At 38.3% G+C, this 15,542-nt stretch overlaps 1 protein-coding gene across 1 annotated transcript in view; it reads left to right on the plus strand.

Moving 5' to 3' along the window:
• Nucleotides 1–15,542, plus strand: part of ADGRA3 (adhesion G protein-coupled receptor A3) — a 127,929-nt gene that overhangs the window by 73,472 nt on the left and 38,915 nt on the right. The window contains exons 8-10 of the mRNA XM_017509817.2: nt 565–729; nt 2,319–2,520; nt 3,507–3,662. Coding sequence (XP_017365306.1) covers nt 565–729; nt 2,319–2,520; nt 3,507–3,662 — 523 coding nt within the window. The remainder of the gene's footprint in view (nt 1–564; nt 730–2,318; nt 2,521–3,506; nt 3,663–15,542) is intronic.

Genomic DNA, 15,542 nt, shown 5'->3' on the forward strand with positions numbered 1-15,542 from the left:
CTCTATTACCCAGGCTGAAGTTCAGTGGTGCTCTCTTGGCTCACTGCAACCTCAGCCTGCTGAATTCAAGCCATCCTCCAGCCTCAACCTCCCAAGTAGCTGGGATTACAAGCATGCAACACAACAACCGGCTAACTTTTTTGGTATCTTTAGTATAGATGGCGTTTCACCATGTTGACCAGGCTGGTCTTGAACTCCTTACCTCAAATGATCCACCCGCCTTGGCCTCCCAGAGTGCTGGGATTATTTGCCATTCCTGTTCTGTAAAGTGTTCTCCTCTCCCTATTTTTTCAAGGAGAATTCTCATGCGCCATATGGCATTGCATTTGATTCATATCAATCAGGTCTCTTATTGCCCTGATCATATATTTTAAAGATCTCTTTGCTTTTTTGTCTTGACATTGAAGGACTTAAAATCATTTCTTAAATTCATTTTTATATAGCAAGTGCTTACCCCACAATGTACATTCAAAAATATTTGCTAAATGAATGATTGAGGCCCATTATTGTCTCCCTTTTTTCCTAATTATATTTTCTCTCTTTTTAAAATCTTTCTTTATGCAGCGCTCTAACCATTTCTAATATTCAGGCTGGATCTACTGGAAATTGGGGCTGTCATGTCCAGACCAAACGTGGGAATAATACGAGGACTGTGGATATTGTGGTATTAGAGAGTTCTGCACAGTACTGTCCTCCAGAGAGGGTGGTCAACAACAAAGGTGATTTCAGGTCAGTGTCATGGAAAATACTGGAAAAGTTTAATTTGCCCAGATCCTTTTATTGTCTAAGACACATTATAGGTTTCCTATCCTGAGTAACACAATTTGAGAACCATCCATGTCTGAGGACTACCCTTTAGAATAATGATTTCAGAATCACTTATGGAGATGGACAAAAGAGTTGCTTGAACTGTATCTCAGACCTGTTGATTTCAGAGTCTCTGAAAGTAGAGTCATTTTTAATAAATGGTTTTGTTGTATAAGAGCCACTACCTTAGGGAAAAATTTGGGATATTCTAGTACACAATTTAAACAAGTTAAGGTATTTTCTGTTTTTTTCCCCAGTGGCTCTTTTATAGATGAACATCGAAAGGTCTTATATTGCTAAGGTACTTTTCACTACTGGTGGTTCAGTAGGTCTCGTAATTAGAAGAAGCACATATCGAATTTTCTCCCCATGTTCAGTTCTTTTGGAAATCAAGCAAGAAGGACGTTGAGAAATGAAAGCTGTTGGGTAGCCTGAAAGTTGGGGAGCCACAGAATCCCAGGTGGGGTTTGTTGAGCCCTGTTAAGATAAGCAAAGGGAGTTATTTATTTATTTTTGGTAGAAAGTTGAGGATTTGCAGGAGATGGCAGCTTTGACCTTAAACTCTCTTTACTTTCAAAGGTGCTTTAAAACTTCCTTAAATATGTTATTTACTTGATCTTATTTATGTTCAGGGATTTAAAAATGAGTTTATAGTTGATACAAACAAAAGGAAATATGTTATTCTGTGAAGCAGTATGATGATCGTTTATTTCCCAGTTGGCCTTTACTCTGATGGATTCGGTGGTTACCTCCTGGCTGTAACCTTAGTGTTTGAAGGGTGGGAAAACGCTTTGGTGTTAATCTTTCAAGTCCAAAGTAAAGAAGCAACAGTAACATCTTTATCTCAGCTACTTCATCATTGTTCTTTTTTAACAAAATTCTTGACATGAATACGTGGAAATCAACATTTATTATTGACAATGGATCAGCCTTTTATGTAGATTAAGTGTTGATTTGTAATATTTATATTATGCTTTTAAGTGAAATGTATGACATTTGATAATTTTGTTATATTCAACATCTCTTATTAAATAATTCTAATACGATTTACTATTTATGGTAGATTTTCTATATTCTCATAGTTTTTGAGTGCTTTACGTTTTTAAAAATAGAGGAGTTGTTTATAATCGATGAATTATTTATCTTTTGACACTCCTTAAGATATTATGCAATTAAACTCCCATTGCATTAACAAGATTGAGTTTAGTATTGCTTGATCTATTTATGTGATTTTTGTCATGAATTCTATTTTGGTGTGACTGATAGTATAATTTAGTGTTTTCTATGATAAGCATCAATGGTAACCTGTATTAAACATGTTGGATGTCATGCCCAGTTTTGGAGACATAGAGCTCAAATAACAAAGGTTTCTCCCAGCCCAGTTTTGATGATCTGTGTCATAAGGTTGTATTGACATATGTCCTCCTCTTTGATTTCTTTCTCTGCTATTGTTGTTCCCAATATACCTGTGTCATTTAGATTTTCTTGTATCATTTTGTCTTTGTCTCTAGATGGCCCAGAACGTTGGCGGGCATTACTGCATATCTGCAGTGTACGCGGAACTCCCATGGCAGTGGGATATATCCCGGAAGCCCACAGGACGAGAGAAAAGCTTGGCGCAGATGCGATAGAGGCGGCTTTTGGGCAGATGATGATTATTCTCGCTGCCAGTATGCAAATGATGTCACTAGAGTTCTTTATATGTTTAATCAGGTAACTAGAAAGTCTTCAAGCTTACTTGGGTTGTGGAGAAAACATGATACTCAAACCAAATACGCAAGTGTTTTTTTTTTTTTTTTTTACTACTAGGTAAAATATAAGGGTTTGGTGTTTTTACTTTAGTTGACTTAACTGCCTTCAGGATCAGGTCTATCTTAACCACTAATCAAGGTCCTCTACGGAATTCTTCCTTTCCAGTCACCGTCTCTCTTTTTGCCTTTGTTTGAATACCTTTTTGAATCTGTATCCAGCCACCGGACAGAATTCTAACCATCCTTCAAGTTCATATTGAAAGCCACCTCTTGGATTCCTTTTATAATCCCTTTGTCTAAAGCGATCATTTAGAATACTTGGACTACTTTTTGAACATGCTCTTTGTTATCTTGGGTTCTATGCATCTTTTTAAACCTTACCAGACTATAAGCAAGTGGAAGATGGCTTCTGTGTGATGTATTTTCTTTTGCCCCTTAGCACCTCGTAAACCTTTTTGCAATGTTTGGTGCTAAGTCAGTGTTAGACTGAATAGATAAACAAATGTAAAACATTAGAGGCTGGGCATGGCGATAAAGATAAGTGCCAAATAACTAGTCCATACTCTTGTGCAGTAGGAGTTCCTGGGGAGTTATTGATCACTCGCAGCAGGAATACTCAGGAAAGGCCTTATTAGGCAATTGGGATTGAGGTATGTGTAGAATTTGGATAGCCAGGGAAGATATAGATGGTGAAACTTGTTAACCTCATGTATTTTTATGTATTATTGTATTTCACTCCAAGCTTAAAAAAATTTCCCTCAGGTGAGTTTCCACTAAAATTCCAGTTTTCTTGAGTTTGTAAAAGCATTTTTAAGAAGGCCATGATGAGTAAATAATAAAGTTTTTATTATTTGTGGCTGTTTTGAATTGCAAAGTGAAAATGTCAAGATTGTATTGATCATTTTGCTGATGACCGTTTTGTTGATCATTTGTGCCTTTGAAATGTAGATGCCCCTTAATCTAACCAATGCTGTGGCAACAGCTCGGCAGTTACTGGCTTACACTGTGGAAGCAGCCAACTTTTCTGACAAAATGGATGTTATATTTGTGGCGGAAATGATCGAAAAATTTGGAAGATTTACGAAAGAGGAAAAATCAAAAGAGGTACTTTTCTAAATTCAGATTTGTAGCATACAGTGTCAACAAATGGTAGTGTGACATAGTTCAATCTGATTTTTTAAAGCCTGTTTATGTTTGTCATATTTGAACTAAGCACGCTTTTAAATTTCCAGAATTGTTTTGTTGAGAAACTTCTGCCTCTTCTCTTATAATGACCTGTTTGTTACTGGAATGGGGAGAGGTGAACTCTCAGTTCTTGGACATGAAGGTCCAGAGATACGGCAGAGGTAGCTGGTGAGAAAGCAGTGTTCTGCCTCCACACTGTGGCTTAGGCAGGACTGCTTAGCTCGGCCTGCTTGATTTCTCTTCTCCACACACCCTTCGCTCGTCATTTGTAACGGGAGTTTTAGTCGCCCAGTAAGTTTCTTTTAATTGCCCTTGTAATGCCTTAGAGCAATGAGAGTCTGTTGAATTTCCAAATGGTTAGAATATACAAGTTTTAAACATGCAATTGTTGTACTGGACCGAGTGGAGAAAGTTAGCACCAAGACAAAAGTATGCCAGGTTGCAGGGTCATTTATTATGCCGGCGACCACAGAGGACTTACGTCTCTCCAACCTGTGGCGTCGAAAGGAGGGTGCCAAGACTTTTTATACCCGAAAAACCACCTTGGGAGTAGGGGTGAGGAGCGGGGATGGGGATGAAAAGGTTTCAGACATTCCAAGGGCCAGGGGATTCTGTAAGTCACCTCCTGGGTGGAGACGAGGGTGGGGGTCTCCGGACATTCCAAGGGCCAGGGGACTTTTGTCATTCTGTTTGTTACTTCAGTGATTTACAGAAGTCAAGATAAGCATTTGTTTACACACAGATCTTAGTTATACTGGGCTGCTTATTTTAGTTATTACCGGTAAGCAAAGGCTAGCAATTCTGACACAATATCACACAATGAATTCTAAAAGTGGCATATTTTAACAGGACCGCATTAAAACCATGAGATGCTTGTCCACATGATATCCTTTAGGGGAAAAAAATTGACAAGCACAGTTTTCAGAATGAATGAGCAGCAAATTAACGATGTTTTGAATAATTTGCAAGGGCGAGAATTAATGTGTTCTTAATCTTTACGTTTAAAGCTTCAGGAGAACTGTATTTGTACAATTTCTTTTGTAATATAATCACTTACAGAGAAATGAATTCTAGAGGTAGAGGGAACCTCAAGCAACTGGTAAACTGAAGCCCACACTTAGGTTAGGGCAGGCCTGAAAACAGAGCCCAGATCCCTGACTCATCCATAAGAGTTTTCTGTAGTATCACTTTTGCCTTTTCATATAATGTGGCCCTGTCTTTTTTTTTTTTAATTATACTTTTAAGCTCTGGGGTACATGTACAGAATGTGTAGATTTGTTACATAGATATACACGTGCCGTAGTGGTTTGCTGCATCCATCACCCCGTCATCTACATTAGGTATTTCTCCTAATGTTATCCCTCCCCTATCCTCCTGCCCCCTGCTATCGCTCCCCTTGCCCCCCACCCCGACAAGCCCTGGTGTGTGATGTTCCCCTCCCTGTGTTCATGTGTTCTCATTGTTCAACTCCCACTTATGAGTGAGAACATGCAGTGTTTAGTTTTCTGTTCTTGTGTCAGCTTGCTGAAAAAGCATTGGGGCAATTGCTTTTTAATCTGATTGAGCCTGGCCAACATAAGCTGGTACTCTTGTTGTCTTAGGATAGGACTAAAAGCTATCAAACTGCCAGATCTAAGTGATGTATTTAGTGGAGCCTTTTAAAAACAGTTGAAGTTTTTCTGTCCAGCTTTATCTATGTCCCTGCAAAGTACAAGAACTCATCCTTTTTTATGGCTGCATAGTATTCCATGGTGTTTATGTGCCACATTTTCTTTATTCAGTTTATCATTGATGGGCATTTGGGTTGGTTCCAAGTCTTTGCTATTGTGCACGGTGCCATCAAAAACATATGTGTGCATGTGTCTTTATAATAGAATGATTTATAATCCTTTGGTTATATACCCAGTAATGGGATTGCTGGGTCAAATGGCTTTCTATTTCTAGATCCTTGATTCTAAAAGTACTCTGTACACGACGGTGGGGAAAGCACTACACTAAACAAAACCTGCATATTTCTATAATGTAGAACTTCTTAGATCCATTAATATTGCTAAAATGTAAATAATAAGCCTTTTTTCTATGAATCATTCTAATGTTTTTATATATCAATTGCATACACACACTTATACATCACATATATTCTAATATATATTACATAATATATATTTAGATATATCTAAATAGAATGCTCTTTTAGATATATCTAAGTATATATCATTAAGATTTAAATGTAATATTGCTTGTAATGCAGTGACTGCTGTACAGTTCTTTGGCAGTTTAAACCACAGGCCATAGCTTTCACTGTTCATTAGTGTAGTGAAAAGAAATTAGAAGACTTAAGGGCTTCATTTTTATATATCCAAATATATGTTATATATCTCTATATTAATAGAGATATGCTCTTATATACTAGATCTATCTATAATATAATATGTTAGATATATTCTTATATAAGATTGATATCTACATATTATATATATGTAAATAGATGTATTCTTTTATATATATAATATACATATATATATATGTATATATGTGTATATATATATATATATATATATATATATATATATAAGAATTAGTATCTTGCATTCTGGTGGAACTGTGGCCCTAATACATGAGGTACTTTACTTGGTAGGATGTAGTTATTAAGGGAAGGAAAATAGATATTTGTTTTTTTTTTTTTTTTTTTTTTTTTTTTTTTTTTTTTTTTTTTTTTTTTTTGAGACGGAGTTTCGCTCTTGTTACCCAGGCTGGAGTGCAATGGCGCGATCTCGGCTCACCGCAACCTCCGCCTCCTGGGTTCAGGCAATTCTCCTGCCTCAGCCTCCTGAGTAGCTGGGATTACAGGCACGCGCCACCATGCCCAGCTAATTTTTTGTATTTTTTTAGTAGAGACGGGGTTTCACCGTGTTGACCAGGATGGTCTCGATCTCTTGACCTTGTGATCCACCCGCCTCGGCCTCCCAAAGTGCTGGGATTACAGGCTTGAGCCACCGCGCCCGGCTGAAAATAGATATTTGTATATAAATGGGACTTAGGCAGATAGGCCACCTCACTTGTCATTGGGGTAACATTTCATTTGTTTTCTGAACTTCAGGGGCCATGATTTTCTAATAAGTGCCCGGATACTTGACTGTGTCTCCGAGCTACAGCCCTCTTTCCTGCAGTGAATTTTTCTTGCACTGAGAGAAGCCATTTGAATTCTGGCTCTGTGATTAATATTGTGCTCCGTTTTTGCTTAAGATCACAGGTTAGCTGCCCACAGGATTAGCAGTCATTTCTGGGAGTGGGATGTTTCTAGTTACTAGAATAATTGCAGTGGTATTTGGAATGAGGACATGGAAGAACATTCACCATCGAAGAATACATGTTGATGATGTGATCCTGTTTTGCTCACCTCTCAATTTGAGCCACGTGGTATCCAGAGGTATATATTGAACTGTTGGCCAGCGTGTGGAAGAATGGTTGGCTGCATTGACAGGTTCTTAGGTGGAAGCATTGTATTGAACTGGAAATATACATGGTTTCATTAGTTATTAATTAACCATGGGTCCATTCTTCATTTTTCAAATAGGGATGTTATTTTCTCTGTACAAGTTGAAAAGTGTATGTGTACAAATACAGGTGAACAATTTTGCAAAATACTTGCAAAACTTGGATATAATTTTATTAGGTCATGAAATTTAACATTTTTATAACCTCAGAAGCTAAGAAGGAAGTCCATTTACACAATCACGAGTTCATCAGTTACTTCTGTAAAAATTGAGTTTGAAGAAGATTGCTGCCACTTTTACTGGTTAACATAGGACGGAAAAGTTATGATTATCTTTGGAAGCAAGTGATGGCAACTTATTAACTGTCAGCATGAGAAACAGGAAAATATTCAGGATTGAATAATTGAGATATAAATGTAATACTGCTTGTGATGCAGTGACTGACATACAATTCTTTGGCAATTTAAACCACAGGCCATAGCTTTCATCATTTATTAGTGTAGTGCAAAGAAATTAGGAGACTTAAGGGCTTCATTTTAAGTTAATTACCACAGCATGCAATTATGCCAAGTTATCCTAAAATGCAGATAGCTTAGATAGACAAATAATTAATTAAATTGATTTTTGTATTATGTCCAAAACTTATTCTTTTATGGATGATTTTATAGCTAAAGTATTGTGGGGGCAATTGCTTTTTAATCTGTGATTGAGCCTGGCCAACACAAACTGGTACTTTTGTTGTCTCAGGATAGGCACTAAAAGCTATCAAACTGCCAGATCTAAGTGATGTGTTAGTGAAGCCTTTTAAAAACAGTTGAAGGTTGTCTGTCAGGCAACAGAAGCGTCTGTTATGTATTTACTAAAGTGATTTTTCTTATGAAAACAGTATATGTATTCATTTTATAAGATGAGAAAGTTATATTTAAAGATTAGATTTGATGATGGTTTCTGGCACCTTTACTGTCTCTTACTTTAAAATATGTGAGTGAGATATGCACCTTACACGAGTTTATATATAGATTTTTACACATGTATGGCTTTTTCATTTATTTTAAAGTGTCATCACTTCTGTATTGACAGTTACGATTGTTTTCTTTTTTTTCTTAATCTTGCTTGCCAGACTTTTCTTCATGTTTAAGCTTTTCTACAACATTGTTCCTAAAACTTGACCGTACATCAGGATCACCCGCTGGATTTGTTAAACGCAGAGATTGCTGCCCAGGTTTCCCCTCCCTGCCGTTCCCAGTTACCATTTCAGCATGTCTAAAGTGGGTTCAGAGAATTTGCATTTCTAGTCAGTTTCAGGTGATGTTGGGGCAGCATGACTTTGACACAGGCTTTGAGAACCCCTGTAGCATCTACATTTTCTATTGTTCCTTTAACTTATTTTTGGAGGGGGAGGGGGTCAACTTTTTAAGAACTTTTTCTTGGAAATTTCAAAAGTATAGGTATTAATTATCATTAATACCTATGTTATAACTTTGCTTAGCTTCAACAGTTTTCAACACAGCAAGCCCTCACTTAAGGCCATTGATAGGATCTTGGAAACTGCAACTTAAAGTGAAATGATCTATAATGAAACCAAATTGACCATCTGCTCATTGATGTAAATAAGACTTATAAAATTCCTAGAGGTCATTTCTTGTCACTAAAACACCAAACTTCCAAATAAAGACTCTAAGCATTTCTAATATTAAACATCGAAATAAATGTGAGCCATACATATGTTTAAGAAAGATTAATAAAAACAAGATAATTATTTACTCACTGTGTTAGTCAGTTTTCACGCTGCTAACAATGACATACCCGAGACTGGATAATTTATAAAGGAAAGATGTTTAATTGACTCACAGTTCAGCACATCTGAAGAGGCCTCACAATCATGGCAGAAGGCAAAGGAAGAGCTGAGTCTTGTCTTACATGGTGTCAGGCAAAGGGTGAATGAGAACCAAGTGAAATGGGAAACCCGTATAAAACCATCAGATCTTATGAGACTTATTCACATGGCAGCAGAGCAGTCAAATCTTAAGCTGCAAAATGATCTCCTTAGACTCCATGTCTTACATCCAGGTCACATTGATGCAAGAGGTGGGTTCTCATGATCTTGGACAGCTCTGTCTCTGTGGCTTTGCAGGGTACAGCTTCCCTCCCGGCTGCTTTCACAGGCTGGCATTGAGTGTCTGTGGCTTTTCCAGGTGCACGGTACAAGCTGTTGGTGGATCTGTCGTTCTGGGGCCTGGAGGACATTGGTCCTTTTCTTGTACCTCCACTAGGTGGTGCCCCAGTAGGGACTCTGTGTGGTGGGCTCTGACCCCACATTTCCCTTCTGCATTGCCCTAGCAGAGGTTCTCCATGAACGTCCCACCCCTGCAGCAAACTTCTGCCTGACATTCAGGCATTTCCATACATCCTCTGAAATCTAGGTGGAGGTTCCCAAACCTCATTTCTTGACTTCTGTGCACTCACAGACTCAACACCACGTGGAGGCTGCCAAGCCTTGGGGCGTGCACCCTCTGAAGCAACAGCTTGAGCTATACCTTGGCCCCTTTTAGTCATGGCTGGAGCAGCTGGGACACAGGGCATCAAGTCCCTAAACTGCACACAGCATGTGGACCCTGGGCCAAGCCCATGAAACCATTTTTTTCTCCTATGCCTCCAAGCCTGTGATGAGAGGGGCTGCCGTGAAGACCTTTGACATGCCCCAGAGGCATTTAATTTCTGCAGCCCGTTTGAATTTCTTCTCAGAAAATGGGATTTTCTTTTCCATCACATTGTGGGGGTGCAACTTTTCCAAACTTTTGTGCTCTGCTTCCCTTACAAAATGGAATGTCTTTTATGGCACCCAAGCCACCTCTTGAATGCTTTGCTGCTTGGAAATTTCTTCCACCAGTTACTGTAAATCATCTCTCTCAAGTTCAAAGTTCCACAAATCTCTAAGTCAGGGGCAAAATGCTGCCAGTCTCTTTGCTCTAGTTCCCAACAAGTTCCTCATCTCCATCTCAGACCACCTCAGCCTGGACCTACAAGTCTCAGCCTGGACCTACAAGTCTCTGGGAAGTTCCAACTTTCCCACATTTTCCTGTCTTCTTCTGAGCTTTCCAAACGATTCCAACTCTACTTGTTACCCAGTTCCAAAGTTGTGTCCACATTTTTGAGTATGCCCCAAAATTTTCAGCAACACCCCACTCTACTGGTACCAATTTATGGTGTTAGTCTGTTTTTATGCTACTGATAAAGACATACCTAAGACTTGGAAGAAAAAGAGGTTTAATGGACTTACAGTTCCACATGGCTGGGGAGGCCTCACAATCATGGCAGAAGACATGGAGCAGCAAGTCAGATGGTGGCAGGCAAAGAGAGAGAGCTTGTGCAGGAAAGCTTCTCTTTATAATACCATCGGATATCGTAAGACTTATTCACTTGCTATCATGAGAACAGCATGAGGAAGACCTGCCCGTGTGATTCAATTACCTCCCACTGGGTCCTTCTCACAACACGTGGGAATTGTGGGAGTTACAATTCAAGATGAGATTTGGGTGGGGACACAGCCACGCCATATCAATACATGTTGGTTGATTGGGGGCATTAATGAGAATGGTCTAATGTATCCTTAAATGTGATATTTGCTTGCTTCTGCCATGTGCCCAGGATCAATACCAGAGTTGGGGACTCACTTTAAAATTAATTCCTAGCTTGAGGTTTTTCAGAACACAAAAGCAGTGTGAAGGACTTGTTTGAAGGTCAACTTGTGTTTCCAAATTTCAGAGAATAATTTTTGTTTACCTCCTTCTACCTGTTGCCCAGGCCAAGACAGGCAGGTTTCCTTGCTGTCTCCTTCCATGAAGCTGAGTGGTTGCTGGCTAGGCCTGATGCTGGAGGTGGTGTCCTTTGAGTTTCTTGCTTTGTAACGGGATCTTCTCCTGGTAACCTGTGTTGGCATGGCCAAGGCCCCCAGTGGAAATCAAAACATAGTTCATGGTCATCAAAGTTCAGCCTCAGAACTTACCGGATTTCTGCTGTTCTCTGGTGGCTGGGTTTTGGAGGAGGCTCTGTTTTCCTACTTCCCAGTGATGCATTTACAAAGATAACTGTTTTCCTTTCAGCATTTTTCACTTTCTGCTGGAGAGTTCTCCGGAGTGTAATCTCATATATTTCAGTAACACCTGAGGGTAGAATCAGTATTTTGGGATATTTTATCTTTTAATATAAAGATATTTACAGATTAGCACAATTACAACTAAATTTATTATTATTTTTTTAAGTCTTGAATGTGTGATTTTATGAGGATAAGGCGTGAGATCTGACGGTAACACATCATCTCGCCTGAAGAATTATGGTTATTACATGATCTTAGAACTACTGCCATGCCCCATGTGCTATATTCTTCTCAATCTCTTTTTCCCCTTCCACTCATTTCTTCAGTTCCTCCACTGTTATCCTCATCCTCATCATTCTCGTTACTCCTATGCCTCAGTAAAATCAGAGCTTTAATCTTTGCCACGGCCCTGATGACGATCACAGTCAGGGTCTTGTTGATGTGGAGAATCCTTACCTAAGCAACCTGCTGAAAGTGTAGGATCTAGTGGCGTGTAAGGCCAGACATGAGTTAAGAGTGACAAATACACTTTTAAAACTTGACTTTCAAAATGCAGCAGTTCCATAGTTAATCAGTGTAATAACATACATTGAAATAGGTGTGATCTCAATAGTATACTTAATTTGGAATGAGGAGAACATTGTGAAGACGACTTCAACTTAATAGGATCAGCTGCTTCAGTAATGATGATGCTGTCAAGCTTGAACTTCATTTCCTGTAGGTTCCTCTACTTGTCATCTCCAAAACCATTGCTCCTCCTATGCCGGTGTCTCTTAATTCTTGCTTTTCTGGTTATTAGATTTAACAAAAGTGTTCCTTTGCTGCTTGATGATTGAAAATGTACATATGAGAGGGCATAGATACTTGGCCTTTCTAAAAATCCCCAAGAATTGCTGAATTTATATTTTTACTGGGTACGTGAAGATATTTTTCTTTTGCATTTCTTTTTTTTTCTTATTTTACCATAGCATGAGATGTTCTGAGCACTTATAGGGTTCTTGGTCCCATTTTACAAGTGAGTAAGCTGAGGAGGCTGATTTGCTCAGGAACGTCTAAACTTGTAAGTGACAGACTTGAGATCTCAACCCAGGAGTGGTTAACTCCAAGGCACATAGATATTATGTCTTCAGTGTTAAAAAACTATACATTAAATATCATCAAGTTTAGTTTATGTATTATGCATTTAATATAACATCAGAAATTTGTTAAATTAACAGATGTTTTAGACCAAATTTTGATAAAGCTTGCAAGTTACTTGTATATTAAGAACATGAAATATCCTGTCTCTTACAACATTTGACATTGAGCACTTTCATTCCCATTGCTTGGTGTATTTGTTTCTTCCCCATTTCATCTTTGGTAAAGTCCATTCACTAATGTTTTAGGTTGATCTGCCACTTCAGCGTGACAGGTGCAAGAGCAGGTGCCTGAGTCCTTCTGACCCTTTTGTGGCTGGAGTGGCCTTCAGGGAATGAGGCCAAGGAGAAATCTGATGCTTTCTCTTTACACTGGTTCCAGTTTTTAAATAAACTTTGTGTGTCAGATTTCAGGAATATTTTTTTAATCCAATGTAATTTTTCATGCGTTGTTACCCCTTTTGTGTCCCTTTCTGCCACCGTGACAGATTCAGAGCTATTTCTGTAACCAAGCTACAGAAGCATATAACATTTTATGATTATCGGCTCTAGGGAGTGTTTTGGCAACAAATTCCTTTCCTCCATTCTTAGCCATTTGGAGTGAAATAATGAGAAAAACAGCTTGTTCTTAACTAAGGAAATTACCCTTGTTAGCCCTGTACCTTCTTGGAGGTATTTGTGGTTTTTTATAATTATTAACACAAGTTAATTTCTTTACTGGCATTATCTGGCAGAGCATAGCTGTAGTTCTTTGATCATGTAATAATGATGCTTTTTCAAGAGAGATGATGTCCCCATCAGGTCTCATGTCAGGTCTCCATAAAATTCCTACATTTAAAACTTCAAACAAGTATTAAACAAGTTTAGTTGTAACTTTGCTAATCTATAATCACCTCCTATATGTCAGTGGTGTCTTAGAATAAAATCAATATTTTTATGTATTTTAAAGTTTTACATCCATTGGGAATTATATTAATATTTTTGATAGCCATAAAGCATATTTCACTACGTTATCTCTTTTACCTTTTATTTTTGTGTAAAATCTTAAAATAACAGTAAGTCAGAATAATAAACAAAATCTTAACTAAGCTCTTCCAACTACTGTGAATTCCCATTAAGAGTTGGGACTTATTAGTCCAGCATCTGTATAAACGGCTGTTTGACAGATTCAGTAATTGACATAGCAAGAATCAATACCCATCTTTATAGCTCCAGAAGTAAGGGCTTCTAATAGAATGACATTCACCCCCATACCTGTTTGTTACTAGGAGCATGTACTAGGATGCTAATGTTCCAATGAATCATATCAAATGAACCAACTGAGGATTCTGCAAAGCTTGATTCCAGGCTCTTCTTAATTATTTGTCAGTTGATCGTGTTAATGTCTTTGGCTTGGGGGGATATAACCCTTGAGAATGTGTTAGTTCATTAAAATAGGGTATTTGGATTAAATTCCATTACTCTATATCCTACATTCCTCTGCATATTTCCTCCATAGCAGTTATCACAGTCTAAATCACTTTTATAAAGCAGATTTATATGCTTGTTTTGCTTTTTCGTCACCAGACTATAAGGTGGAAGATAGAGCTTGTTTCTTTCTTTCGTTGCTGTATCCCTGTTGCTCCAGACAGTATCTGGCTCACATTGGCCTCAATAAAATATTTAGTCAGTGAACAGTAATCATGAACATTTAAAATGAATTTTTGATACATATTGAATAAATGGACATTGATAACTATTGGCTTCTATATCAGCTCTTGTACTCGTGAATAACGACATAAATACAATATATTTTGTTGTCTCTACCCTCAAGATGTTTACACTGGAAGTAAAATAAGGATTACGTTGTGATACACTATGGTAAAGGCAGTAAAAAGTCAGAAAATGTCATAGGATTAAGCTGAGAGAGTGGGACTTCACAGAGGATCAAGTGGCAGTTTAGTTGGAGGCTTTGCTCCTGTTTTTATGTGAATACAACGCTCCTACTACTTTTAGAGTCTATCATCTTAAAAGAGAGGCCAATTTTGGTATTAAAACAGTAAAAGCGCCAACATTTTTTGAGTGCTTGCCATGTGCCAGGCACGGTTTCAGGAACCTGTTTACTATTGAAACTTAATCTCCACAACATTAAAAAAGATAGCCTATTATTATCCGTTTTTACAAAGAAAGGAAGCGGAGATACCAAGAGGTGAAGTGTTCAGCCCAGGTACTCATGGTCAGCATTTGAAGTCCTGTCCCTCATCGGTGTATTTACTGTGGTTGCTTCACCCTGTGGTTCCAGGATTGGGATCTGGTGGACTTCCAAAGGCCTGACTTTTTTTGTAAAGTGAACCAGCATGCATGGACTGAACTTCTTCTAAACCCTCTTCAACCCTCATAATTATACATCATGTGCAGTGTATTGGATGCAAAATGGGATTGAAATTTCAGCTGAGATCTTCTGGGATGATCAAAAGACATCTGTTAAGACAGCCCTGGCTTTCTGGCTTCACACTGGGGCTTAACGCCTTTCAATGCCTACTTCTTGATTAGAGGTCCAGCCAGCTTGCAAATTCTCTGATCTTACCTCTGGAATGTTTCTGTTGTTCTTTCTGCCACACATCTCCCTCTTGGGAACATTTTGCTCAATACTAAACCCTCTTGATACCAGTACGTCTCATTAGCCCCGGACAGTTCAATGTATTTCTCTGAGGTGGGATGTACAAGTCACAGTAAACAATAGTTGGTTGACTTTTCCGTGGCATTGCCTGACTGATGTTTACATCTGTAAGTTATGAAGTGAGTGGAAAAAAAAGAATCCAATAAATGAAACAAATAAAAAAAACAAGCAGTGGAAAAGTGCATTTATTTTATCAAATTGGATCTTAAAAGCATTCATTGAGTTGGGAGAAAGGGAAGAAGCAGTTCATTCAAGGCAGAGGAAACCATGTGTACAAGGGGATGGGGGTGAGATCACACAACACATACAAGGACCTTGCAGTAGCTGGACATGCCTAGAATGTTGAACATGAGCAGAGACTGAAGAGGTAGTCAGTGTGTATTTCTTCCTTCTTTCTTTTCTTTCGTTTTT

The sequence above is a fragment of the Cebus imitator genome, unplaced genomic scaffold (assembly GCF_001604975.1).
Source record: "Cebus imitator isolate Cc_AM_T3 unplaced genomic scaffold, Cebus_imitator-1.0 Scaffold422, whole genome shotgun sequence".
In the NCBI taxonomy this organism is placed as follows: Eukaryota; Metazoa; Chordata; class Mammalia; order Primates; family Cebidae; genus Cebus; species Cebus imitator.